General features: G+C 44.4%; 1 protein-coding gene across 2 annotated transcripts in view; it reads right to left on the reverse strand.

Moving 5' to 3' along the window:
• The window catches only part of PRKCE (protein kinase C epsilon), a 548,372-nt gene that overhangs the window by 207,139 nt on the left and 315,533 nt on the right, over positions 1-25,700 (reverse strand). For both annotated transcript variants that reach the window (XM_033175814.1, XM_033175815.1), the window contains exons 3-5: positions 6,534-6,693; positions 4,116-4,150; positions 2,702-2,787 (exon numbers count right to left, since the gene is read on the reverse strand). In XM_033175814.1, the coding sequence (XP_033031705.1) occupies positions 2,702-2,787; positions 4,116-4,150; positions 6,534-6,693 (281 nt within the window). The remainder of the gene's footprint in view (positions 1-2,701; positions 2,788-4,115; positions 4,151-6,533; positions 6,694-25,700) is intronic.

A 25,700-nucleotide genomic window follows, 5' to 3' on the forward strand; every position in this document is an offset into this window, starting at 1 on the left:
ACTGAAAACAATTGTACTCACCCATCCTTAGATGCATAGCTTAGGTGTGCCTGTTTGTGAATGTAGACTTGTTGACTCTGCCGTGGTCTCTCTCACTGCTAAGGAAGTATGAGATCACTGTGCCCACTCTATTCCTACACAAACCCTGAAGGCATGGTGGACCTATACTGAGAATACAGTCTTGGTCTCTTAGGAATCACCTCATAGGGGTATGAATGACAGACTAAGGTGAAAAAGTGGAGAAGTTGTCCCAGGTGACCAAGAAATTCAGTGTGGGGGTGGAAAGAGCTACATGATCCTCAGTTGGGACCACTTAAAACTCTAAGGTATCAGAGAACAGAGGGAGGAGGATGAAGGAACCCACACAAGAGCATGCCACAGCATCAGACCAACCGAGAGGCCAACACAAAGACGGCACGCATGCAGGGGGACATGTCACACGTGCGCTTGCTGAGGAGGACACAGATACAATGGGGTGAGTGAGATTCACAGAGAGAACATGGAGAGGAAGAAAACGGCAGAAAGAATTGTGAGATTCAAGAAGAAAAAGGTGACACCAGTGGAGATAGAGCACTGTTTGGTTACCACACCTCGAAGTGCAGGCAGGGTGTGAGTCCACCACATGCTAAGACACACGGACATGAGACGGGGGTGGACCAGAGTGTTCATGGTGCAGAACACCCAAGACACCCATCACCAGAGCACCTTTTAATAGGAAGGAGGGCATTGAAAGCACGGTGTTTAGGGCTACACATGTTTGTGGCGTGTATGTGTGTATGATGTGTGTATGCACAGGCATCAGACTAAAGGCGGTTACACAAAAGAATGAACTCAAAGTTTGGTCCCTAACAGCTCAGTAACCCGGCAGAGGGCACGCCCATGACCCTGTGGGGCCAGATACGCTGACACTAAAGGAGACTGGCCTCGGGAAGCACAAGATGGTGGCGGGGAGAGCCAGGACTGGCAGTCAACTCTGCCAAGCTAAGAAACCCAGAGCCTCCCTCTCTCAGTCCCTGGCAATTTGTCCCTGGTGATACATGCCAAGTTTGGGAACACACTTCATTGGAGACTTCTTCTCACTGCTCGATATGCCAGGAAAGACAGTCAGAAGAACTGGGTCGCAGATCAAGCTGGGTTCTGAACACTTCAAATCTCAACCCTTTAACGTGCATGGCATGGACTCCTATGGGACCTTTCCCTCCAAAAAGTGCAGAAGAGCTTTAGAGTCCTGCAGAGTCAGAGACTTGCAGGTGATGAGACTGAGATCCTTGAGGCAGGGATTAGTGTACTCCTCTTTGCTTCCATGGGACACAGCATAGCGCCTGTCATACAGGACACACCCAATAAATGCTCAATGGAATGTCCATAGGAAGGAAATAAGGCAGACAACAAGCAAGCCATCTCTTTCTTTCATTTCCCTGTGAAAACAACAACGGTGTACTGGGGTCATGATCCTAGAGCAGGAGGCACAGGTACTGTCTTGCAGTTTTAACCACAAGAGAGCCCCTGCAAACAACGTTGGTGCTCTGGGCTCAGACTACCCTTCACGGACATGGAAGGCTCAGTCTAAGCCTTGTCCTTTGCTGCTTTCCAGAGACAGTATGAAAGCAGAAGAAGAGAGAAGATGGGAAATGCCTGAAATGCCAGGATGCTATTTGACTGAATTATTAAGGAGCAGGCAGAAGGTCTCTATAAGTCAGTCCTGTTGGAAGTCAAATTGTGGACCAGCTGATTATAAACCTACCCAGAGCCTTTCTCTCTAACCCCCAATTATAATAGCCTATGACTACAGAGAATTTATTTCCCCTAGAATTAAGAGCATGCTTTTGAAATCAAGTGTTCTGATAATATCTACATCCACATTCACAACTGTCATCTTCCTCAAAAAGACTTTTTAATCTATCAGTGGGACTATCATTCTCCTAATTGCTCAGTTAGGAGAACCTATAGCTTCACTGTTGCATTTTCCTGCTTCCTTACCTCTACCAAACTAGGCAATCTGATGCCAGTTTCTGAGATGAAGAGACAACACGTAGTGCAGTGGTCAAGGGCTCAGGCTTTAGAACAAACTGCCTGGGTTTGAATGTGGCTCTTAGCCGTGCGATTTGGGGCAGGTTAATTTCACTCTCTGTGCTTCTATTCTGGTGTAAAATGAAGATAATAACGTCTAACTCATTAAGCTTACTATGTGGTTAAATAATATATGTTAAAGTACTTCAATCAGGGCATGGTAAGTGCCCAGTGAATGTTGACTATTTTTATTGCTGTGGTTAGTACCACCTAAGTATTCCTTGGGCTTGTTCATTCCACACCATTTCCCCATCAGCTCATTAAACATAAGGTTCCTGCTTGTGTTTCTGTTACTGTTTATTACCTGTGAGGAGCTAGTGACACATCAGTTAGCCACTTTAGTTCTGATGAGATGATGAAATAAAAGAATTCATATTTTTCTTGTGGGCTTGAGTGCTGGGCTCACACTGCACTTGGCATAACATCCAAGGGGATAGAACTGACTTGGACCTGTGCTCATCCTGCGGATGGTGTCTCATGCCGGAAGACTGTGGACAGCTCCCTTTGTTCTTTATCAACACAATGAAATGACAGGGTCTCAGGCAGAGAAGGTTTTCTTGGGAACCACAGAAGAGGCGGTGAAGGGAGGGGCTGGCAGTGAAGAAGCCCAGAATTTCCGTGTCATACTTACCTGGTCGGGGGTCTCCTGCTTCTTTAACCCAGCGCACTTGGTGATGATAAGCTCATGGCACCGCTTGTGGACCACACAGGTGCAAACTGCAAACAGCAATGACAGGAATGCTGAGGGACACTCGGGGAAGGGAGTATCCCTCCCAGGATCTATTCAAGGCATGGTGGAGCGACAAGGGGAGCCAGGCCCCTTGTGCCACTGAGTCTTAATTTAATACCCTCCTGAAAGTCTTTCATGCAGCTATTTCTAAACACTGTGCTATCAGAGCCATCAGAGTTTCCTAAATGCTCCAGAGAGCAAGGTAACAGTTATATTCAAAGGACATCAGCAGTTTTCTCCAGTTCAGGGAGTACTGATCAATTTTTTCACTTCAATATGCCAAGGTCAGAGAAAAACTTCCTTCCCGCCCTCCCATGGAGCATTGCCTGTTAGAGATGTTGTAGTGGCCTCGCACCCCACTCAGGACCATGCAGGGTGGCTGATGCGACAGGGGAAACTGCAGCAGGCGGTGCAGAGGCTCTGAGGCTTTTTTATCTTACTGTGTCCTGATATACCAAACTTTAAAATTCCCATCGACTTTAATACATCCACAAGAAGTGGCCTATATCTGTGTTGATAGTGTCATAGGGCAATGTGGGCAGTAGGTGGCTGAAGAGGTAAGTAACTGTTTGTGTGCATGTTACCCCAAAGAACAGCAACTTCCACTAGACACTACCCCATGAGTGAGACCCAGCAGTGCTGGGTGAGGAGATAGAAAAACCTCTCTGCTCTAACCTCAGCAAAACCACCACATGACCATGCCACATTTCCACCTTCCAAATTTGTACAGCTTAACCTTGCATTTGTAGTCAGTTAACTGGAAAGGAATAATCTTAGTGCCTTCAAGTGAACTTTAAATTTTTAAGGGCTAATGATCATACAGCTGAGACCAAAAAAAAGGGATTCGACAAGGACCTTTCAGTGATACCAAGTACAACGAGCAAGGTGAGGAAGCTTCTTTAGGGAGGGAGAGAGGGAGAGAGCTGGCAGAATACACAGACCCAGTTTAGGACAAAGTGGGACTTTCAAAGAGCCTCCAACTGAAGCAGTATGTCTCCTTCAGAAAGATGAAAGTGCCACCTGCTCCAGCTGGGACACAAAGGCTGGGTGGATCGGGGACCTGCTGAGACCACAAGGACACCTGGAGACGAGTGGCACCTGCAAGATACCTCCCATATATATTCCCATATATGCAGAAGTAATGGCTAAGTGGGAACAAAGAAAGCAGGGTCCTGCCTCTTGGGGAGGAAGTATAAGCATGCAAGCTGTGGAGAGCCTCCAAATGTCATCAGACCCAGCACCTGTCTCCTATGGGTGCCAGTGATCTGGATCTAACCATGGGCCTCTGAAGATTTAGTTCATAAATGCCTCTTACCTTGACACTGGTATCCCTGCTTTCCTATGACACCCCTGAAAAGAAGAATAAATTTTTTTTAAGTGAAATCTTACCAGGTCAAAAAACAAACAGAAAAACCACCCAATTTGGGCCACCACCCACATTGCACCAAGTACGTGAAGTATGCAGAATATTGTAATTTCTCTCCCACTTGCAAGGTGCCTTAAATGTCTCCTTCCAGAAGGCCACAGAGGGCAGCCCCAGTGCTTATGGACCGTGCAAGGTTTGGTCAGCGTCAGAGCTTGATTTCCTACACAGAGAGCCATTCTTGTGCGGTCAGCAATGTTCTAGAAAGCCACAAACGACCCTGCTTGCTCCTGGTAGGCACTGAGCAGTCAAGCATATCTTTCCTCATGGACAGAATGGACATTCCTCTTCTCCCAGCACCAGGACATGCTCTGTGGGCCCTCTAACTGTGGAAGAGTGCTGCAGCTGGCTTGTAGATTTCCCTGGGCAGTCCAAAGACCACCAATGATTCTAAGCCAATCTGTGCCCCGAACTGGGGGTTCAAGAAGTTGTCTAGGTGAAGGCCAACATTAGAGGTTCCTTCCATGGCCAGAGTGGTATTCCCAGGGCAAGACATAAAGTCAGCATGGACACAGAACAATCACACAAACCTGGCCTTACCCCTGTCCTTAGTATACTAACTACAGCTGGTCAGGGAGCTCCCTGCAGTTCCCAACCCAGTGGAAGCCAGAAGTTATTCGGGTTCCACCCCAGGGAACCTAGAGCTCAGTGGCCTTCACCCATGGGCTTAGAGGAGACCCGAATCTGTAAGACCAGCCACTCAGTTCATGACCAAATATAGCAAGTAAAGGTCAGACAGCTGGGTCTGCCCTGGTAATTGGAAGTATCTATGGCTGGAATGGGGCATTAATTCTGCCTCAGTTGGGCTGGGCTTGCTCTGAGCTGTATCATCTCAGATGTCTACGCCAACCTGGATGATTGGCTTTGTGACATCGCAAGGATAAGACTAGTGACTCCTGGACACGTGGAATCCAAGAGGTCCTCAGAGCCCAGTACAGATGTCCCTGGCTGGGTTCATACTGCCTCACTTGCCCTCCCTGGCTGGATCCAAGGGTTCATGAAGGCAACCTCTACCTCAGCTTCAAAGAGCTCAGACAGCTTGCCGGAAAGGCTGCTGCGGTGTCAGGAAAAGTATAAACGTTAAAAGTCAGACTGCTAGAGGTAGAATCATACTTCTGACACTTCCTAGCTGGAGGACATCAGGCCAGTCCTATTTTCATTTCTGAGCCTTGGTATTGTTAGTGGAATGGAGCTGGTCTTGGATCATCTTTATCCCAGCCCCTCTCCTCTTTCCAGATTTATTTATTTATTTATTTTTAATTTTTTTAAGACAGAGTCTCACTCTGTCACCCAGTCTGGAGTGTAGTGGAGTGATCTCAGTTTACTGCAACCTCCACCTCCCGGGTTAAAGCGATTCTCATGCTTCAGCCTCCCAAGTAGCTGGGATTACAGGCACGTGCCACCATGCCCAGCTAATTTTTGTATTTTTAGTAGACACAGGGTTTCACCATATTGACCAGAATGGTCTCAAACTCCTGACCACAAGCAGTCTGCCTGCCTCGGCCTCCCAAAGTGCTGGGATTATAGACATGAGCCACTGCGTTCGCACCCAGCCTCCTTCCCGATTTTCTAACACATCCTAGACATCAGATAATTTCACTTGTAAATAATTCAGTGGATTATTATTCAGTGGAATCCTCACCTTGGATTCCTGAGGTATGTCTCTAAAAGATAAGGATCCTTTTTAAAAACACACAATCAGCTGTGTACAATGACTCACATCTATAAACCCAGCACTTTGGGAGGCAGAGGCGGGTGGATCACTTGAGGCCAGGAGTTCTAGATCAGCCTGGCCAACATGGCGAAACCCCATCTCTACTAAAAACACAAAAATTAGCCAGGCATGGTGGTGTGCTCCTGTAATCCCAGCTATGTGGGAAGCTGAGGCATGAGAATCACTTGAACCTGGGAGACAGAGGTTGCAGTGAGTGGAGATCATGTCACTGCACTCCAGTCTGGTCAACAGAGCGAGACTCTGTCTCAAGACAAGACACACATGCACACACACACATACACACACACACACACACACACACAGAGTCACAATATCCTTGTTGGTTATAAAATCTTAACTCCTTTGATAAGATAAAATTCTAGGTATAAAGTTGCCAGAAACCATCACTTCTTTCCATGTATTTCCCCCCATGTACTAAACACACACTTAGCCCTCCAGAATAGTCCCCTGCATTCATATAAGGAAGAAACCAGGCACGCCAGCATTCTTTAAACGAGGTACATAGTCTCCCCTACCCCATCCCCGACTTCTTGCCACAAAGATGTTGTAACTAAAGGTTCCCGAGAGAGGCTTACCAGATGAAGTCTCTGCAGTGGGAGCAGTAGGTGGGCTGCCGAAGATAGGTGGCCATGAACTTGTGGCCGTTGACCTGATGGACCCTGCGCCTGACGGCTCCCTGCCGCTTCCTCGGCCGCATGCGTTCCCTGAACACGCGCTCTTCATTGTCTTTAGGGGCTGGGGAAGGACAAGAGCAGGGAAGAAAACAGAGTTTGGGTTAGTGCACCTTCCAAATGAGCTCCCTCCAGAGAGTTACTCCATTCCTGGAAGAGTGGAGCTGCGGTGAGTGGGAGGTAGCCTTTGTGTGCGGAGGGACTCGGGGGTCTGAGGAGTCTCACTGAGCAGCTGGAGTGAGCAAGCACACACAGGGTGGAAAGGCCCAGAGTGTGCCTGTTCCTGCTACATCCTCAGATTCCATCCAATCCAAATTCTGCTCCAGGCTGGCTGCCCCTTTCCTCCCTACACAGGCTGCAGCTGGTTTCAAGGGCTTGGGGGTCAAAAGGCTCAAGGTTCGCATCTTAGTGCAACTCCTGAGCAGTGTGACCTTGGATAGGTGGTGTTTCCTCCCCCTGAGCATCTGAGCGCATCTCCCTCTGTAAACGGCGATGGCAGTGCCGGCCACACGGGTGGCTGAGAGGATGCAATGAGATGAATCTCCACACCCTGAACTGCCTAGCTCAAGAAGTAGCTGCCTAATAAATTTGACTTCTTCCTTCTTTCTCTGACCTAGACTAAGCCAACCGAGAGCATTTTCCCAGAGGTCAAAAGGAGAGGGAAATACGACATGGTGAAAGCAGTTTCCCAAAGGCTCAAGACCATCAGCATGGACTGTAAGATCCCACTGGGGTCAAAAAGGTCTTCCCTATACCTACCATCCCTCCACTTCTGAGACTGCCCCGCCAACTGAGAATGCCTTGCAAGGGGACTCACAGATGATCACAAAAATAATAAAGATAATTGTTATCTTTACATATTTTTGCCCCCTCAAAATTAATATATTGAAATCTTAACCCCCAAAGTGATGCTATTTGGAGATGGGGCCTTTGGGAGGTAATTAGATTTAGATGAGGTCATGAGGGTGGGGCCTCCATGATGGGATTAGTGTCCTTATAAGGGGAGGAAGAGACCAGAGTGAGTGAGCTCTCTGCCATGTGAGCAAGGAAGAAGGCCCTCACCAGAGCCCACCCACACTGGCTCTCTGATCTTGGACATCCAGCCTCCAAAACTGTGAGAAGTCAATGTCCGTTGGTTAAGACACCCAGTCTTTAGTGTTTTGTTATTGCAGCCTGAGCTGATTAAGACAAGGATGACCATGATAAATGTTTACCGTGGGTTTATGCTGTGGCAAGTGCTATGCTAAGTGTGTCATATCTTGGTGATATAACACATCTCACTGAACTTTCAAAACAACTCCACTTGAAGGGTACTGCTATTAGCCCCATTTTACAGGTATGCAAAGCGAGAAATAGAGAGTTTAAGTAACCTACCCCTGTTAACACAGCTACTCAGTGAGGAAGCCCAGATTCTAATCCAGAGAGTGAGAAAGAGGCCAATGTTCCTCCACCCACATGATGCTCTGAAGGATGGCCCGCACTCCTTACAGAAAGTCCCCAAGCTCTCATCTGAGTGGCTCTCATCACCAAAGAGTCCAGCTGCCTGTGGCTTCCCCAAGAACACAATGGACAGGCTCTGGGCTTCTTCCTAGGTTCCTGACACCTTCTAGAAGGTCTCCTAGAAGGTCCCCTACACAGGTCAGCTTAAAATGCACTGGAAGGCCCTGTGCCCCCAAAATACCTCCAGGCATCAGTGAGTGCCTGACATCTCACCATAACAGGGCCAGTCTTCAGGGGAAGAAGCATTGCTCCTTTCTGGACCTCTTTGAATGTAAGGTTCCCTGAAGTGAAGGTCATATGTGTGACCCGAACAATGGATTAATCCAAGGGCATCTTGTTATTGGAGGGTAGGGTAAAGAGAAGGTAAAATTGAAGGTGAAAAGTGAGAATGGGACCAAATGCGCAGTATATGCTTTCAAGGAAGCAGCAGCCTCTAAGCAAACAGGAAGCTGTTTATTGGAAATCTGCCCTCGGTGTTCCCAGACTGCATCTTTAACACAGGCTCAGATGACCCAGGTGGAGGTCTGCTTGTGGACCCCCTGCTTCTTGACCCCTAGCCTACCTGGGTTTCAACTGGTACTTATTGTTTTTAAAAGTCTCTGACATTGCCGACCTTCTGGGTAAAGAAAGCTCACCACCTCCTACCCCGCTCCAACCTAGGGGTCTTGACCTGCTGACTAAATTGTCACAGGAGGACCCAGGTCTGTTCTAGTATAGAGACAGCAATACACACACCTGCAGAAGTATGGTAATCACTATTTGGTGCTGCCATCATAGGCAAGTTTTTGTTCTACTTCATACTTACACAATGTTTAGAATGTTCTACTATTTTTATAAGCAAGAACAAAAATGTGATCACCAAAAACCAAATCTATTCAGTAGCCCTTACTTGCTATAAACTTACCTACAGAAACCCAATCCAGAAACATCAACCCTGGGCATCGTAGGACACAGGACGCAGGTTCTTTTTGTAAAAGAGCATCCTGAACTCCTTTCACAGGATTCGCCATGGAATACATTTGAACAGTAAGCCCATCCCCTAATGCATTTAAGATGCAATTTGATTTACAAATCTCTCAAATTGACTAGTTGTTTTCATCCTGGGAAACTATTTTCAGTTAAAATGATGATGGGACCAATCCAATTTTCTCAAAGGAACACTTATGATGGTGGTTACAGTCCTCCCTAAGAGCCTTATTTCTCAACTTTTAACAGAAATGACTAGCAATGAAACCAAACATTCTAAACTGTGTTGACATCAATTCAATAGGGCAATATAGCAACCAATTAATTTGTCTCCACTCATTTTAAAGTTCTCTCAGCGGGGTGCCCTGATACCTAGGGGGAAGCTGTTTAAAGTTGCTGGGGGTGTGGAGGGGAGCCTCAGGCACAGGCTAGGCAGACAGCCAAGGATAACTCCTGTAAGTCAGAGTTCTAAGTCCAACTTCCTTCAGGGTTTCTATTACTGTTGCCCCAAAGGAGCATCTGCACTGCCTTTTAAGTCAGATTTGATGTCAGATATAGAAAAACAGAAGGTCACAGGAGGGAAAGAACATGGGTACACTTCATGCTTCAAGTGAGGCTCATGTGCAAAGCTACAAAGCAGGTGACAGGAGACAGAGGTTGGAGCCTGTGGCTGGTGAAAACACCCCAATTCCACATTCCTCTGGGCAGGAAAGCCACGAGTCAGGCCAGAGTATCCTCAGTTCTGTCACCCACAGGTGGAGAAGAAAGTGGCCTATAGGATGTGAAAAGGGGAGCTACTAGGTCCCTCAGTCCCCAGGAACCTCCCTACTGGGGCCTGGAGTCCACCACCAGAAAGGGATCATTTCCCTCCTTCAGCATTTCCCTCCGCTATGAAAGGTCTTTTCCAAAATGTAGCTCCCATATATGTATGAACTTAATTCCTTTGTCCCACTGGTCTATATGTCTGTTTTTATGCCAGTACCACACTGTTTTAATTGCTGACGTTTTGTGATATATTTTGAAATCAGGAAATGTGATGCCTCCATCTTTGTTCTTTTCACTCAGAATTGCTTTGACTGTTCAGTCTTTCATGGTTCCATACAACTTTTAGGATTTTTTTTTCTGTTTTTATTGAAAACACCTTTGAGAATTTGATAGGAAGCATATTAAATTTGCAGTCACTTTCAAAAAAATATTAATTCATGTATGGGCATTTTAACAAACACTAATTCTTCCAAGCCAAGAAGAGTCAACAAGATCAACAACTCTTGTTGATCTTCAACAAGAGTGCCAAGAAAATACAATGGAAAAAGGATATTCTCTTCAATAAATGATGTTGGGAAAACTGGACATCCACATGCAAAAGAATGAAAGTGGATCCTTATCTTTTACCATACACAAAAATCACCTAAATGTGGATTGAATACTTAAATGTAAGCCCTGAAACCATAAAGCTCCTAGAAGAAAACATAGGGAAAACTTTCTTGACATTGGTCTTGGCAATGATTTCTTAGATATGACACCAAAAAGGCAACAAAAGCAAAAATAAGCAAGTTGGACTACATCAAACTAAAAAGCTTCTGCACGGCAAAGGAAACAATTGACAGAATAAAAAGGCATCCTGCAGAGTGGAAAAAAATCATTTGCAAACCATATATTTGAGAAATATATCATATCCAAAATACCTAAGAAACTCCCACAACTCAATGGCAAAAACAAACAATCCAATTTAAAAACGGGCAAAATAACTGAGTAGATTTTTCTCTAAAGAAGACATACAAATGGCCAACAGGTATACAGGTATTAAAAAGATGTTCTACATCACTAATCATCAGGGAAATGCAAATTGAAGCTACAATGAGATGTCACTTCACACCTATTAAGATGGCTATTTTATATATAAACAAACATATATATATAAAAGATAAGTGTTAACAAGGCTGTGGAGAAAAGCGAACGCTTGTTCACTGCTGATGGGAATGTAAAATTGTACAGCCACTAAAGGAAACAGTATGGAGGTTCCTTAAGAAACGAAAAACAGAACTACCATTTGATGCAGGAATTTCACTTCTACAAATCCAAAGGAATGAAAATAACGACCTTGAAGAGTCTTCATGCATCTGCACTCCCACATTCACTGCAGCATCATTCACAATAGCCAAGACATGGAAGCAACCTAAATGTCCATGGATGAATGGTTAAAAAAATATGGTGTATTCATCACATACGCACAAAAGAAAACACAAGGCAGAAAGGTATGTTCCAAATATTTAGAAAACATTAACATTGGTCATTCATTGACACTGGTGGAATTACAGGTGATTTTTACTTTTCTCCTTGTGCTTCTTTGTATTTTCTAAAAAGAATCTCTATTGCTCTTTTTACAAAGATACAACAAACATTGAGAAACCATAATTCAAAAGAGATTGTCTTCTCAAATGAATGACTTACACTAAGATGCAGTGTTCTACTGTCTTCAATCCTAGTTACATAGATGACTAAGTAAAAGCCAAAGAGAGCCACTTGATACTTTTATGAAGTGTAAGGCTAAAGGAAAGCTGAAGCAGATTTCTACGTCCTTAGCATAGCTTTCTTCCTTGAGGTAAATAAAATGCTTTGTTACAATTTCTAAAAAAAGAAAAAGAAAAAGAAAATATGGTGTATTCATGCAATCGAATGTTACTCAGCCACAGAAAAGAAGGAAATCCTGCCATTTGGGGCAACATGCATGGGAGGATATTGGCTAAGTGAAATAAGTCAATGGTAGGACAAATACTACATGATACCACTTATATGAGGAATCGAACATGGTTGAACTCATAGAAGCAGAGAGCAGAATGGTGGTTGCCAGGGGCTGGGAGAAAGGAGGAATCGGGGAGATTTTAGCAAAAGAGCACCAAGTTCCAGTTATGCAAGATGAATAAGTCCTAGAGATTGTGCAGCTTTGTGCCTATAGTTAACATACTGTATTGTATACTTAATTTGCTAAAAGGATAGATCTTAGGTTAAGTGTTATCACAAAAAAATAAATAAAATGCAACTCTCATAGTAATGAGAGGTAATATGTATGTGTCTGATGTATAAAATAATAGATACGCAAACGTATGTATATGTGGATGTACATATAGTATGTATACTTTATATAATACATATTGATCCATAATACAGTATATATAATATGTATGATATATATATATATATATAGTTTTGCTGAACTATTTGAAGGTTATAGATGTAGATCTTCACTCTTAAATACTTCAGTCTTTGTCTCCTAAGAACACAGACATTCAGCTACATAATCACAATAACAGAGTCAAGAAATTTAACACTGATATGGCATTATCTAATATATAGTTCGTATTTGAATTTTCCCAATTGTTTCCCAAGTGTCCTCTGTAGTTTCTAATTTTCATCCAGGAGGTACCCAGAGCTCATGCCTTGCATTTGGTTGCCATATCTTCTTAATCTCAGTCTAGAACAGTTTCCTTTACTGTTCTAGATACATCCATGTGTCCTTTTGATGATACATTTATGTAGCATCCAGGATGTTGTCATACTGAATGTTTCACAACCTGAATTTCTCTGATTGTTTCCTCCCAATTAGTTTCTGATTAAATGGCAAGACCACCACAAAGGCCTATGGATCAACAAATTGAAATATACACATCAAGATCCCCATAGAGAATGGCTTAAATGACACAAACATAAAATTTTCATAAGATATTGACTATAATCAGGAATTTTAAAATGCAAAGCAGAACAGTTTTGGCATACCACTGACATACCATCTAATACCTAAAAAAGTAACCAATTGGTTTTAAAATTATTTTCCATTATTGGCAAGTCGACTATGAAACTGACTTATTCATTCACTGCTGGAGGCAATGCCAGTTGGCAAGATGTTTTCAGAAAGCAGTATCACAAGACACAGAGACCACACAGGAAACGCCTCAAAGAGATTCACATCCTTTGATTTGGCAACTCCTTAGGAATTAACTCTAAGTCAATAATTAAACAAACTAAAAGCCATGTCCTTATAGATGTTTCCCTTTGCATATCTATATTAGCCAACAAACAGAAACGACTTGACTGTCTACTATTAGGCAAATGGTCTGAGCATATCTATATTAGCCAACAAACAGAAACGACTTGACTGTCTACTATTAGGCAAATGGTCTGATAAATTACACTACCTTGACAGCAACTTTAAAAGGGTGAGGAAAGACCACAGAAACCTGGAGAAATGGGATGTAATATTATGAAAAAAGAATGAACAATAATACACCTCTATGTCAAGCAAATTTGCAGGCTGAAGATAAGAACGGTGCTCCACTAGGATGATGGGATTAGATAGGTTGACATTTGAAGAAGTGTTCTCTAGTGCTCTTTAATGACTTTTTAAAGCTTTCACTTGCCTAAAAAGCATTAGGTAATGAGGTGTTCCATCATGCTGCAGGAGTGGGGGGCTGCTTGGCACAAATAGGAGGTGAGGGAACTGCAGCTTGCCGTGGAGAAGGGGAGAGAAGAGGGAAACCACCAGCTTCCCAGCTACCTGTGCTTCTGGACTGAGTAAACGCCGGGCCCACTGCACACCAGAGTTACTGGACCCATCCCCCTTCACCTCTGAACCACTCCAAAAGATGCTGGCACTGGACGCACTCAGCCATGCTCAAACACAGTGACAGTTCATTTGCTGTGACCTCTGAGGCAATACTAAGGTTGGCTGATCTCCCAGAGGACCCATTTGGTTCTCTGGAGGTCCCTTGTTTTGTGCCTGCATCTGCCTCACTGCAGAAGGGGTGAACTTGAGTCAAGGAAATGCCAAGACAAAGCTGGATAACTTTTGGGAAGCTTTCTGTGGAAATGCAGAACTTGGCTGTGCAGATGTAACAAGAATTCACAAAGGCATAAGGCTAAGCAGGGACGTCCTCTGAAGCAGCTTCAAGACCCACAGTAACCCCAACCTCCAACAACATTCCAGGGATGGTTTCTCCTTGATTCAATTAGGCTATGAACTTCAAACTCCAGAAGCTATTATATCAATGAACATTTTACGGCCCCAGTGCACAGGATAATCTCTCACAGGCTGTAGGCAGGTGGCAAGAACAGCAAAAAGGGGCCTGTACTGTGCAGTTCTTCTTCTGTTTGTCTAACTTCACCTGGCCCCTTTTCCTTGGGGGTGAGACTTCTCAGTCTGCACCAGAGGAACTCAGGGACTCAGGGAGAGATGGCCTCTGGTGCCAAACCCTAGACCACATTTTTTGGCCAGTCTGGTCACTGAAGTTTTCACTGTTCCACTGTCCCTTCTCTTACCCACCACATCTCCTCCCACACAAAAAGCAAGCTGGAAAAACTGAACACCCTCCTCATGTGGGGTCATGGGCACCCACAACCTCAGTGTTCTTAGGATGCCTTTCAGTTTAGGAATAGTCAGCAAAGAATTTCTTTAAAAAAAAAAACAAAACTTTTTTTTTAATTTCAATAGCTTTGGGGTACAAATGGTTTTTGGTTATGCAGATGAATGATATGGTGGTGAAGTCTAAGATTTTAGTGCACCTGTCACCTGAGTAGTGTACACTGAACCCAACAGGTAGTTTCTCATCATCACTTCCCTCCCATCCTTCCCCTTCTGAGTCTTCAATGTCCATTATACCACTTTGTACACCTTTGCATACCCTTAGCTTAGCTCCTACTTTTAAGTGAGAACATGTAGTCTTTGGTTTTCAATTCCTGAGTTACTTCACTTAGAATAATGTCCCCCAAGTCCATCCAAGTTGCTACATAAGACATTATTTCATTCTTGATTATGGCTGAGTAGTATTCCATGGTATGTATGTTATGTATGTGTATGTGTGTGTGTGTGTGTATGTTATATGTGTGTGTATATATATGTATGTGTATATATATGTGTGTGTGTGTATATATATATATATCATTTTCTTTATCCACTCATTGGCTAGTGAGCACTTAGATTGATTCCATATCTCTGCAGTTGTGAATCTCTAACAGTGAATTTCTAACACACACACCGACGTATGCCTGGATGCCAGCAATGCCTTCTAGAGTACATGGAGCAAGAACTGCCAAGAACAAGGGTCAACCTTGCCTGGGCCAGACTTGCCGACATGCATGATCTTGGGGCACTACTGTCATTCCTCACTGCAGGACAGTCCCCTACCCTTTGTGTTCAGGGCACATAGGGATCTTTCCCTAGGCAGGTACACTGTGGGATCTTCTTTCTTTTCTCTGAGCTCTCTCTTTTGACCTCCCCTTTCTGCCAGTATGGTTGAATGAGGTGTTAGCAGACTGGACAAATTTTGTTCTTTCCCAAAACCTGCCTAATATCCTTGAACAAGTCATTTAATCTCTTTGAGCCACTGTTTTCCTATGTTATCTATCAGGAGAGGGGCAATTCCATGGCTCAACCCAAACTTCAACTTGAGTGGAGCAGCACAGACCCATGTTGGATCCCAAGGCAAAAGTAAAAAAAGAAAAAAGTGAGTCATCCTGACTGTATCTTTACTTCAAATTTTGTTATTTCCTTCATTAATCTGATTTTCTAAACTACTGCATTACAATATTATTTATCTTGATTCCTGAGACTTGGGGCGGCCCTAAATTCTGCTTGCACCATAGTCCTGACCTTGACTATAATGGTAGATAAAGGCTCACGTGAAGTTCTCCTTCCTAAGCACACCAGGCTTTGCAAAGGTGGTGGGAGGGTGGCTCCTGTTTGCCCTTCTCTCCCTCTGCGGTCTACTGTGGGGTGGTAGGTAGGCTTCCAGGACCTCCTTCACCCCAGGGGACACTCCAGGATGGCCCCAAAATCAATAGTGTAAGGACCAGAAGTGACAGAGAAAAAATATTGCCAAAAATGTGATCGGTTCAGATGGTGACTGTTGAATTTCGCCTGGCATCTAGCACATGCTGAAGGGAGGGTTTTCTCCTTCTATGACCATGGCAGTGGGGTTTGGAGCCGGCTCTGGATCCTGTAGTACACACCACTCCACATCTGGGGACTACACATAGTAGCCTGAAATGGCCACCGTGGGGGCCTTTACAGGAAAATCAACAAATGCTACAAATCAGGACTTCCTTGGGGAGGTTGTTGTTAAGCATTTACCACCAGCACACTCCTGGCCCTGAGGAGATCAGACATGTACAGCCATGGTTCAGGTTCTTTCTCTTTTATCTTTCCAAAAACAGGCTGTATCCACCAAAGCTGTGGCTTTAGTTATCCAATACTGACTTCCAGAAACCCTGCATCTCTCTATCTCCCTAGAGCCAACAATGCCTTACTGAGAAAGAACGACAGCCTCAGCCCTGACCCTGCAGAACCTGCTCTGATGCTCCCTTGTGGCCCCCACCCTGCTGGGGTTCAGCTACCCCCAGATGTTACATACCTGCCACTGTAAGAGGGAGTGTCTGCCTTATCTCTCCCACACCCCATCCCATAAGGCTTTAGGACAGCTCACTCCATCTCCAGACTGGGAAAACTGTCAGGAAGACTGGGCTGGGCAAGGAACACTGACTTAGCTCTAGAACAAAATCAGAAATGGAGCTAGGTTGAGGAAAAGCCTGGGGTTGGGGTGGGGGTCAGCTCATCGGGAGGCTTTCCTTGGGATCCAGGTAAGGAGTGATTACAGTCTTCAAGATAATTTTACAACACAAAGAAAGCAATTCAACTGTCCTGGTATTTTGGTCTAAATAACTGTCAAAACCCTGGATATTCAAAAGTCGAAAGATGCCAGCTAGCATTTATGGGGCCCCTGCCAGATGCTGAGCATGATTCTAAGCACCTTAAGTGTATGAGGTACTACTATCTGACACATACGAGATAATGTCCCACATGCGTGCAAAGTAGTAGCTCACACGTGTGACAGAGCATCACACACATGTGTGAGATAGTATCTCATACACACGTGCATGAGAGCATCACAGGCACCCATGGTCATGTTAAGCATCTATGAAGTATCAATATTAAATATTCATGCAATATGTAAGCATCTTACATACTTCCTCTAATGTCACAAGGCATTACTCTTGGCTCAAAGAGGTTAAATAACTGTCTTGTGAAAGGCCATGCAGCCAACAGTAAAGGTCAGTTTGGGATTTCCCACCCTGGCCCAGCCATCCACATCTCCCAAGGATGGCGAAACAGCCTAGTCCCACTTGCACCAACTGCGTGTGTAGAAGGTTCCTGTCAGCTGCTGATCACCCACCTCCCCACACATCTGCCCTTGCTTTCACGTAGAGACTTAGAAAAGACAGCTGAGGGGGACTGATTAAGTCATGGCACACCCACATAATGGAACTTAAGGCAGCGGTTTAACAAAGCAGCTATGCCAAGCCCACCAAGAAAGTGAGCAGAAAAAGAAGACTAAGAAACACATCGATAGTGTGTATTTATTTGTATAAAATGAGAGAAAAAAAAGAATATACTCAAACACATATAAGCAAGACTGCGGATGGAAAATTTCTGAAAGGGTATATAATAAGCTATTCATCCTAAAAATGTTTATCATGTGGACACTGGATTCCAGGCAATGTTCTAGGCACAAAGCGATAACGCATGGCTACTCTCTCAATTTTTGTTCTCAGAAATTCTGGATCTGGTCCTTAATAGACAGGTCTCTGCTAACAAAGCAAGGAATTGCCATGATAGTCCAGATTACAGCGGTTATGACTGGGAGGTGCTCCTCACAGAAGCTAGGATGCAACCTTCCCCTCAATCTCTGGGCAGTCTACTTAACTTTCTGTTTCAATAATGCTCTGTTTTGACTTTATAAATTTACTGGTAAATACGCAAGGTCAATGGAAAGAAAACAAACCAAACAAAACCAGGTACTAAAAATCAAAGCAGCCGCGCCTTTTATTTTGTAATTTTCCATAGAAAAATAGATGATAATGTTTGCAAGTGAAATAAATACTTCATGACAGTGAGTTTTAAATATTGTGTAAATATTTATGTGATGTCAAAGAATATGTTCTACATGTGTACTCCCACAATGCATTAAAGAAAATTTGTTCAAAACAGGAAAGAGGAAACAGCAACTAATTCCCTCAGAGAGATTATTCGATGCTATCTGTATCTTCCCAGAGACGCACACAATGAGAATCAGAAACGTCTGAAACGAGAGGTTTGGGATTGCTTGCATGTTTTATTCTGCATGTAATCTAATCAGAAGAGAACCAGTGGCATTTCAAGATTAGCGTCTCAAGTTTAACATGAATCGTTTCTTCTTCCTCTTGACTTTCTGAAGGATCTTCGCTGTGTTCATGGCAGGACTTATGCTCTGTCCAGGTATGAAAACAAAACTGCAGCTAGTGTTCACTATACAGGAAAAAAAAAAAAGTGAAAACCTCAGACCTTGATATGGTAGGCACAGCAGCACTAGGGTAAACTGAGGCAAAACATGGTGATTGACGGATAGTGGGAGAAAAGAAGATGCCAAACTCCAATCTCACTGCCCCGTGGTTTCTGATGCCAAGCACACTGTGTTGAACATGAAGAAGCACTGAGGAGCAGTGATTTCACTTAAGCAGGAAGTCTGCTAGCCTCTAGTCTATATTCATTCATTCATTCATTCACGCATTCATTCATTCCCTCCTACATCCATTTACAGTCATATATTAGAGTCATGGTGGAACTTTACTGCATGCCTCTGGTACCCAGGAAAAATTACTACTTCCAGGAGGAAACCACAGAGCAAAATCCCTCCAGGCAGACCTGCTGAAGGCTCAAAGAGTGCTCTCAGCCTGGGAAATCTGCCAAGTGGGGCACCAGCCAAGGGTGGGACCAGAATCCCTGTTGGTGCCAGTGATGATCTGAGATGAATCACAGGAAACTGAGCAATTGCTGCATTATCGGGCACCTGAGCACAATGGAGCTCACGTTCCATGAAGCCAGGTTCTGGCCACTGTTCATGCTTCTAAAATGCTGTATTAACACAGGCCAGTGGACAGCAGGACTAAAAGTCTTAGTAGGATCTCTGCCTGTCCCCAGGTGCTGGTTGGTGAACATGGAAAGGGTGTGAATTTGCCAAGTGGAGTGGGACATTCCTCCCTCAAACAAATAACAAGTCTTTTAATGCCATAGGCACTGCAGCCCTAAGGGCTATGGGGTTATTTATTGAAAAACCCACACCCTTCCAGTGCTGTTTGTAGCAGCCATTCCACATCACCCAGTCAGTGGCAGGCCACATTCCATGAGAGTAAAGCAAAGTGAACTCAAGATCACACCCTTCGACATCACAAGGCTCCCAGCTACCTCACCTTGGGCTCCACAGAGCTTCTCAAAGGAACGTGCCTGCACAATTTCCCAGACTACCACAGTGAGTCAACTTTTTAGTTCCTCAAACTCCTTCTTTACTAAGGCAGTTCTGAGCACTTGCTAATTTTAAAGTCAGAATTCAAAAGAAAAATAATGATCTTTACCAAGAGATCTGGAGTCCCAGCAGGACTCCCAGAACGTTGACCAGCTGGGTATTCTGATTAGATGACCTAGGAAGGGAGAAGAATTTCAGGGAGTCTGAAGATAAAATGGAGATAAAAGGCAATGAAAGAATGGTAAGGCAAAGGAAATGGAGAAAGAGGATAAAAAGAGGTAAAGGTGGCTGGGCGCGGTAGCTCATGCCTGTAATCTCAGTACTTTGGGAGGCCGAGGTGGGAGGATCACCTGAGGTCAGGAGTTCTAGACCAGCCTGGCCAACATGGCAAAACCCTGTCTCTAATAAAAATACAAAAATTAGCCAGGTGTGGTGGTGCACACCTGTAATCCCGGCTACTCGGGAGGCTGAGGCAGGAGAATTGCTTGAACCCAGGAGGCAGAGGTTGCAGTGAGCTGAGATGGTGCCACCACACTCCACCTTGGGCGACAGAGCGAGACTCAGTCTAAAAAAATAAATAAATAAAAACAAGTAAAGATGATTATTATGCCACCCAATCTGAGCTGGTAAATACCTAAATGAAACCACATCTTCCCAGAAAGCAGAGGGACTCATTTTACATAACACAATCTACTCTCCCTGGTTTTTTGGTCCCTTCTGATCAGGAAATGAGCTTGCCTTCCTTCCACCCTCCCTTCTATTGACCCAGGCCCATCTAGTCCCCATGGCAGGGCACTGGGAGATAGACCTCTCTTAGGAAGCTCCATATAGGTGAATAAGCCCCAAGTCTTTCCACAGAAACAGCTATAATGGCCACAGCTCTTGTGGAACTTATATCTTTTCCTTTGGCTTCAAAAACCTGCTTCAATTAAACTTTTTCTTACCAGTTTTCATGTTCCACTGAGACTAACCAAAACTCTGCACATGGAGAGAGGGATGAGAAGGTCAAATGCAATAATGCTTTTAATAACTGAAAGCATCCCAGAATCTAACTCATGCTCCTTCAGGGCTCATGAGCTCTGACACGCACATGCACACGGTGCCTCTCCCTGACACCCCGGCTGCTGGCACTTCTCCCAAGCCAGGGGACATCATCATCCAGGAAATTCGCCAGGTTCCCAGTTATTCAGGCCTTAGGGCTTGACAACTCCTCTCTCCCCCCGAGCTGTCTTCTATAGTGATACGAGAATGCTGGGAAAAGAATAGTCACTGTGTGAGGAAAAAAGTCTATTTCTAATAGCTCTGCAACCAACAGAAACACCAGCTAAATGCTGAGCTGCATATCTATAAACTTCCATTTGGAGAAAATGAAAACTGCCAAGAGGGGAACAAAAAGGAGGGTGGGGTGGTGGGCGTTTTCAGTTTAATGAACCTGAGAAAAAATTCTGAGGCCACAGATGCTTACGGGAGATCCATTTAGCTCAGTTCTTGGTGCTAATGAAGTAAAAGTAGAGACCAAATTCCTCACATGAGTGAGTTATCTTTGTCTAGAAGGTAAATATTATTGGCCACAGGCCCTGACTTAAATCTCAGCCAGACTTCTTATAGACATACATTCTTTAGGGCCCTGAGGGGAAAGTAGGAATGGTTCCGTATTACCCAACTTCTTTCCTAAAATTCACCTTCCATCCTACACCTTGCTGACCTCAGGAAAACCCAATAGTTGTGTCTTTACTTAAAGTGTCACATTCCTAATCCAAAAATCTAAGCCCTGCAGATGGTAGTCACCCACCTGCCTTTTCAGAAGGTTTTGGTTTAAGCAGTACCTGGGAATAGGTAGCAAAGGCGAGGCTGGGGTTGAGGTCTACCAGAGTTTTAAGAATCCCTGGTAGCCGGGCACGGTGGCTCACGCCTGTAATCCCAGCACTTTGGGAGACTGAGGCGGGTGGATCACCTGAGGTCGGGAGTTCGAGACTAGCCTGACCAACATGGAGAAACCCTGTCTTTACTAAAAGTACAAAATTAGCCAGGCATGGTGGCATATGCCTGCAATCCCAGTTACTCAGGAGGCTGAGGCAGGAGAATCGCTTGAACCTGGGGGGTGGAGATTGCGGTGAGCCAAGATCGCACCATCGCACTTCAGCCCAGGCAATAAAAGCAAAATTCCGTCTCAAAAAAAAAAAAAAAGATTCCCTGGCAATGGATTAGCACTACCCTGGCCAAGGCAGGCTGCTACACCTCTGAAATGCTAGCAAGCCTGGCTCCTCAGCTAAAGCTGCTCCTGAACTCAAAGTCTAAATGCGGCCTCTGCCTGTCCCCAGGTGCTAGTTGGTGAACATGGAAAGGGTGTGAATGTGCCAAGCGAAATGGGACATTCCCCCTCAAACAAATAGCAAGTCTTTTAGTGCCATAGGCACTGCACCCCTAAAGGCTATGGGGTTATAGACACCGACTCACGGAAACTGAATGAGACAATAAATCTTGACTACTATCTTAAGCTGCTAAATTTGGGATAATTTGTTATATAGTAGGAAATACTTAATTCAAGAGGTAATAGGTAAACTAGCAGGAGAAAGTTAGGGTAAACATTGGAAGGAAAAATGTTTTTAACTCTGAGACTTGTGCATTTGCTCAACCAATATTTGCTGGGGAGAAAAAGGAGGTGGGTATTGTGACTACTGTACTCGGTGTTACACATTCCTGCCTATGGAGAGAAGCAGAGGAAGGATCAATGCTATGATAGGTCAGCTTATATTAAAGTCACTATCACATGGAAACCAGGGCCTGTGTAAAAGCGAGTCATGCTGACCTAACTTCTGAGAGCTGGGAATTCAGAGACACTGACCAAGTCCTGGGATCCTAAAAAATAAAGTGATCCCTCTTGCTTCCAGTCCCTCTGTGTTCACTTTACTCCTTAGACCGAGGCTTTCAACTCTGTTGAAACAGAAAGCCTCTGGGAGGGCCGTTATAAGTTCAACATAGCTGAATCTCAGATACTTTTTGGAGAGGTTGTGCTGGGCAGGTAGGAAAACTGCAGGGCAGAAAGGATTGTAGGAACTGTAAGGAGAGTGAGGTAGGAGCTAAATTTGGGGAATTTTGCAGTCAAAGGCTGATGGGTGCTTGGCATCTCTAAAGCAAAAGATAAAATATATTAAAAATGGAATGTTAGAAATAATAGGCACTATTTACAGCAGGGGTCCCCAGTCCCCAGGGGACCACAGTACTGGTCTGTGGCCTGTTAGGAACCCAACCGCACAGCAGGAGGTGATTGTCGGTGAGCAAGCATTACTGCCTGAGCTCCACCTCCTGTCAGAGCAGCAGCGGCATTAGATTCTCTTAGGAGCCGGAACCCTATTGTGAACTGCACATGTGAAGGATCTAGGTTGGGGGCCCCTTATGAGAATCTAATGTCCTTCTCCTTCTGCCCCCGACACCGCTCCCTGCCCATCAGTGGAAAAACTGTCTTCCACGAAACCAGTCCCTGCTACCAAAAGGTTGGGGACTACTGATTTACGGCATAGCAGGAGATTAAACCGTATTTTCTCTATTTCTCGAAAGGATTCTACACGATTGGTACCACTACCTCCACCACACAATGAGGAAACCGGTGCTAAGAAAATCCACGTGACTCACCCAGGCGTACATAGTTATTAAGTGGTAGAGTTTGATTTGATCCCAAAGCCAGTCTGGTTCCAAAGTTCATGTCTTTTCCACCATACCATATATATTAAAAAATATGAAATGAGGTTTTCCCCCCCTTTATCCCAGAAAACAAGCATTCTGTTTATATTTCTCTAACAGGTGGTTTAAATATTTTAAAGTGAACTTTCCTTCCCAAATGCTGTAAATGAAAAAATGATGTGAAAAATGATTAGCAGATAGGAAGAGGAAAGGCCAATTTCTTTTAAATGTATATGGGATCTGACAAGAAGTTCTGAAAGTTTTTTTGCAACCAGACTGCTGGAAAAAAAAAAAAAAAACCCGGAAAATTAAAACTCATGTAGACAGCTCCCTCTCACACCACAACTCACATGCCAGGGAGCACAAAGAGGTGACAGAGAGAAGACCAGAAGTCCCACTTCAGCTCATTTGTACAGACCCTTGCTCCCTTGCTGTTTCACGCAGAATTTTGAAAGGTAAGAGGGTAAGTTAGGTGATTCTGGAGCAAATATAATCATCACACAGTCATTAACCTCTGAGAACAAAAAGTTTGTATCTGCTTGAGCCAAGCAAGGAAGAAAGTTTCAGATCAAAGTGTTCCCTAAATCTGATCTGAGCCATCCTGTGCCCAGTAGGAACATCTAGCCAGGAAGAAAAAGTCTATTCTCTCTCCAGGTCAGTCCCCTCCTCAATATTAAGGCTACAAAGATTGAAATTAATGCTTCTGTTTTTTAAATAAACATGATCTTCTTTCTCTAAACACAGCAGTTAGCAAAGGCCCAGATCAAATCTATTTGGAAAGTCTGAAGTAAAAGGTGAAACTCTCATGCATCTGTGTGCATGTACGTGTTTAAGGCAGGAGAACTAAAATGAAGACATGACATTATATCGTTTGTTCTTCCAAACCACCTGCCTGAGAATAAGATTGCAGTGTTCAAAAAGGCATTACTCCTTCATTCTAGAGATGCCCTGGCCTCTCTGGCTAGCAGTCTGGCCCAAATAATTTCTTGGAAGTAGAGGTCTTCCTGCATCTACTGTCAAACAGGCAAGACCACGACAACGACCTTCCTCTTGCCCTGGGGAAGCATGGTGCATTTTAAAAGCTCAAAAGATATTATTCTCCCTATTTTCAGCTCACGAGAACTCCAGTTGATTTCTAGGTAAGAACTACCTGCAACTTAATTAGTCATTAACCAGGAGAACTTCAGGTTGACTCTTAACCTGTCAGCCTGAAATGTGCACCTGTTAGATCCCTGACGTGGCTCTGTCTGATGTTGATAGCTAGCCTGAAGACCTTTCTAGAGATCAGAAATTGCCTCCTGCTCCTTAGGGGGGAAACACATTTCCTGTTGGAGTGTGATGGCTAAAGGATTCTATAAAGACAAAAATATGTTTTAAAGGCAAGAGGAGGGGAAAAATGGTGGTTCTCTCTTTCAGACAATAACCGCAATCCCTTGACAAACCTGAATTAACACACAGAAGAACTCCCAGAAATTAAAAAAACTCCCAGAAAATTAAAACTCACAGAGACAACTCCCTCTCACACCACAATATATATACCAGGGAACAGAGGGGGTGTGTGAGAGGCCAGGGCATCTCAAGGGGGTGCTCCCTGGCAGGTGGATTGTGGTATGACAGGGAGTTGTCTTTATGAGTTTTGATTTTCTTTTCTTTTTTTTTTTTTTGAGATGGAGTCTCGCTCTGTTGGTCAGGCTGGAGCGCAGTGGTGCGATCTCAGCTCACTGCAAGCTCTGCCTCCCGGGGTTCACACCCTTCTCCTGCCGCAGCCTTCCGAGTGGCTGGGACTACAGGTGCCCGCCACCATGCCCGGCTAATTTTTTGTATTTTTAGTAGAGACAGGTTTCACCATGTTAGCTAGGCTGGTCTCAAACCCCTGACCTCATGATCTGCCCACCTTGGCCTCCCAAAGTGCTGGGATTACAGGCGTGAGCCACTGTGCCTGGCCCAATTTTCTTTTCTTTCTTTCTTTCTTTCTTCTTTTTTTTTTTTTTTGCGAGCCTAATAGATCAGGTCTATTAATATAACTCCATCACCATTTTCTTCTAAATGAACTAAATTCTGAGGTTCTCCTTAAAATAATAGTGAACTGAAATTTTGGCATGCATCAGAATTACCCAGAAGGCATGCTCAAACATATACTGCTGGACTTCACTTCTAGAATTGTTCACTCAGCAGGCCAGGTCTGGGAAGGGGTTGAGAACCACTTCTAACCGGTTTAGTGATGATGTGACCAGGACTACATTTAAAAAAAAAAATAGAGACACAGTCTCGCTCTGTTGCCTAGGCTGGATCTAGTGCAGTGGCATAATCACAGCTCACTACAGCCTTGAACCTCTGGACTCAGACGATCATTTCACCTCAACCTCCCAAGTAGGTGGGACTACAGGAGTGTGCCACCACGCTCTGCCTGGGTGGGTCTTTATTTACAGAGATGGGGTCTTGCTATATTGCCCAGGCTGGTGTCAAACTGCTGGCCTCAAGCAATCTTTCCACCTTGGCCTCCCAAAGTGCTTCCAACTTCTAGGTATGAGCCACCACCATGCCTGGCTGCCACATTTAAGAACTATCTAGGTCTCATTATCTATCTTATCTGAAC

The sequence above is a fragment of the Trachypithecus francoisi genome, unplaced genomic scaffold, assembly GCF_009764315.1.
Source record: "Trachypithecus francoisi isolate TF-2019V2 unplaced genomic scaffold, Tfra_2.0 Lachesis_group17, whole genome shotgun sequence".
Lineage (NCBI taxonomy): Eukaryota > Metazoa > Chordata > Mammalia > Primates > Cercopithecidae > Trachypithecus > Trachypithecus francoisi.